General features: G+C 74.6%; 1 protein-coding gene across 2 annotated transcripts in view; it reads right to left on the reverse strand.

Annotated features, from left to right (window-relative positions):
• The window catches only part of TCF25 (transcription factor 25 (basic helix-loop-helix)), a 19,735-nt gene extending 19,479 nt beyond the window's left edge, over positions 1–256 (reverse strand). For both annotated transcript variants that reach the window (XM_010579557.1, XM_010579556.1), the window contains exon 1: positions 74–256. In XM_010579557.1, coding sequence (XP_010577859.1) covers positions 74–256 — 183 coding nt within the window. The remainder of the gene's footprint in view (positions 1–73) is intronic.
• Between the last annotated feature and the right edge of the window lie 418 nt (positions 257–674).

A 674-nucleotide genomic window follows, 5' to 3' on the forward strand; every position in this document is an offset into this window, starting at 1 on the left:
CACAGCCGCTGCCCCCCCCCGGCACCACCACCCCACAGGCCCCAACCTCTCCCCCACCACTGTCACCCCTCACCAGCTCGAAGCGGTTGCTGACACCGCTGCGGGCCGACCCACGTTGTCCCCTCCCAGCGGCTACTGGTGGCGGCAACCCCTCCAGACCGCGTTCGGGGCCGGGGTCCAGGCCTAGCTCGCCCAGGCCCGGTTCCTCCTGACCCCGCTGTTCCCCCCTCAGCCGCCGCAGGGCCCGCCGCGACATGGAGCCCGGCGACGCACTGCGCCTGCGCCAGCCGCTCCCCCCGCGCCTGCGCCGTCCCGCCCCTCCGCACTGCGCATGCGCCCGAGTGGCCGACACGCCTGCGCAGATCGCTCACACACACCCCCGTCCCGCTGCCGCACTGCGCCTGCGCGGGTCTCACCAACCTCCCCGCTCCACGTGGCCCCTCCCCACCGGGCCTACGCCCCGCCCGCTCCGCCATTGCGCAGGCGCAGTGCGCAGTGGGCGGGACCTGCTTCGCGCCCCGCGTGAAATATGTCTCGGGGGGGGGAGCGTGGGACCGTGCACTTTCCCACGGCTCCTGTGAAGGGTCACGGCGGGGCACAGCCTAGGGACACGGGTGGGAGCCGGGGGACAGGCTGGGGAGAGCCATGGGGGATAGCCTGGGGTGGGCCTGGGG

The sequence above is a fragment of the Haliaeetus leucocephalus genome, unplaced genomic scaffold (assembly GCF_000737465.1).
Source record: "Haliaeetus leucocephalus isolate CR32 unplaced genomic scaffold, Haliaeetus_leucocephalus-4.0 Scaffold668, whole genome shotgun sequence".
Classification (NCBI taxonomy): Eukaryota; Metazoa; Chordata; class Aves; order Accipitriformes; family Accipitridae; genus Haliaeetus; species Haliaeetus leucocephalus.